Here is a 2383-nt window from a genome sequence, read left to right as displayed (position 1 = left end):
GTGGGACCAGGGGAGGCAGCAGAGGGTGGAGTGACCCAGGGGTCATGAGCCTCAGGACAGTCTCTGGGTGGGGGTGAGGGTGGTGGGGTGCGATGGGGAGGCTGGACCTCAGCTGCCCTCCCCAGACCCACACTGAGCTACCCACAGACAGGGTGCAGCAGGAGCTGGATGAGGTGCTGGGTGCTGCCTCTGCCATCTGCTACCAAGACCGAGAACGCCTCCCCTACACCTGCGCTGTCCTCCACGAGGTACAGCGCCTCAGCAGCGTTGTGGCTGTGGGTGCCGTGCGCCAGTGTGTGACCTCCACCCATGTGTGTGGCTACCCTGTACCCAAGGTAGGTGCCCCTGTGCAGCCCCATGCCTGCCCATGTCCTTCCTGCCCAGCACAGCCATCTGCTATGGCTTCTGCCAACCTCCCGGCTCTCCATCGATCTATCCATTAGTCATCTATCTATCTATCTGTCTATCTATCTATCAATCATAACCCCCCATTTAGGATGAGGGATTATGACTATAAAAGAATGTACTCACCAAGGGATAATTTTTAAAGTTCCCTGTCACTCAGAGATAACCCTTGCAGATCTCTTTCCAATCTTCTTGTACTTAAATACATTTTACATCGTTGTGATTATGCTGCCCGTATCATCCAGAATCCTTTATTTCCCTTAACACATCATTCACATTCTTCTACATCAGAGTCCCTGGAAGGCTTGTTAAGACAGACAGTGCTGGGTCCCACTCCAGGGTGTGCGGGGTCGGGCCTGAGAATTTGTTTGTGTAACAGGTTCCCAAGCAGTGCTGATGCTGTGGGTCTAGGAACCCACCACGCTTTGATAATCACTGCTCTGGCCGGTGTGGTGGCTCACACCTATAATCTTAGCACTCTGGGAGGCCAATGCGGGTGGATTGCCTGAACTCACAAGTTCAAGACCAGCTTGAGCAAGAGTGAGACCCTATCTCTAAAAAAAATAGCCAGGCATCATGGCAAGCACCTGTACTCCCAGCTCTTTGGGAGGTTGAGGCAACAGAATCTCTTGAGCCCAAGAGTTTGAGGTTGCTATGAGCTGTCATGTCATAACACTCTACCCAGGGCAATAAAATGATACTGTTTCAAAAAAAATAAAAAATAAATAAAACAAAAGCCCACTGCCCATTCCTCTTAATGGCAGCATAAAGTTCCACAAAATGGATATTTTGTAATTTTTAACCCTTGTTGGTGAATAGTTAGGCCATTTACAGTTTATGTGCCCAAGGCTTTGTCTGTATTTTGAATTACATCCTTAAAACTGGTTTCTACCAGAAAGGCCCTTCTTGTTTCTTTCATTTTATAACAAAGTTAAGCAACTAAGGATAGAAGAGGCTATATAAACTAAGTCAAGAATGGCTTCTTCATATGCACATGTTACATGGAGGCGTTTTGCATTGCCTGCTGGTCTGACTGGCTGATGCTGAGCTGTCCTTGGCAGGAATTGGCCAAAAAGTTCATAGGTTTGTCAAGTGTCTCTGAGAATGGGAGGAATAGACCATGTTGCCAGTTCATCTTACAGCTGGCATGGCAGGTTTTCTAGAAGCTGCGCCAGATTAAATCGAGAAGAGAGGACCAGAGTTCAGCTCTGTTTTGTGCCATTTGTGATTAGAAATTTCCTTATTGAGAGCCCCTTCCTGCCAATTTGACTCTAGATAAAGGCTCCAGGGGACTCTTAATAACCTGAAATCAATTTCGAGCTTTTACAACTTGGGTGAGAGATAAATGCTGAAAGTGGAATCAAAGTTTGACAGTAGATCATTAAATGTTAGAGCTATTCCCAAACTGTTCCTATTTCATCGGCTGAGTGATGGTGAAAACAGCAATGCTTCCTGATACAGTGGTTGCATTCAAGCCTGTCTCTCTTCTGACTTGCTATTTGCTTGTGAACTCTAGTGGGAAGAAGCTGGCATAGAGTTCCTAGAAGGCACCCAGCTGGCAGATGGCTCTACAATATGGGGAGAAGGAGGATTGCCCTTTTTGTGTGCTAGATAAGCTATGTTCTGAACCTGTCCCATGAGCTAAAACCAGTCAGTCACTTTGCAAGGCAGCCAGAACATCATGCAAAACAGGATACAAATAATTCCACAGTGAAAAGAACATCTTGCTAGGAGACTCTTTCTCCGAAAGTTATTATTATTATCATTATTATTATTTTGAGACAGAGCCTCAAGCTGTCCCCCTGGGTAGAGTGCCATGGCATAGCTCACAGCAACTTCCAACTCCTGGGCTCAAGCAAGTTTCCTGCCTCCGCCTCCCAAATTGCTGGGACCACAGGCACCCGCCACAACGCCTGGCTATTTTTTTTTGGTTGCAGCCATCATTGTTATTTTGGTGGATCCAGGCTAGATTTGAACC

The 2383-nt window shown here is 47.0% G+C and overlaps 1 protein-coding gene across 1 annotated transcript in view; it reads left to right on the top strand.

Annotated features, from left to right (window-relative positions):
* The window catches only part of LOC100949535 (cytochrome P450 2W1-like), an 11447-nt gene that overhangs the window by 6247 nt on the left and 2817 nt on the right, over positions 1 to 2383 (top strand). The window contains exon 5 of the mRNA XM_012813403.1: positions 148 to 335. Within this exon, the coding sequence (XP_012668857.1) occupies positions 148 to 335 (188 nt within the window). The remainder of the gene's footprint in view (positions 1 to 147; positions 336 to 2383) is intronic.

Source organism: Otolemur garnettii, unplaced genomic scaffold, assembly GCF_000181295.1.
Source record: "Otolemur garnettii isolate 467f Iridium unplaced genomic scaffold, OtoGar3 scaffold00263, whole genome shotgun sequence".
NCBI lineage: Eukaryota > Metazoa > Chordata > Mammalia > Primates > Galagidae > Otolemur > Otolemur garnettii.
The sequence above is the reverse complement of the archived record's forward strand: the minus strand, read 5'-3'. Positions and strand labels throughout refer to the sequence as shown.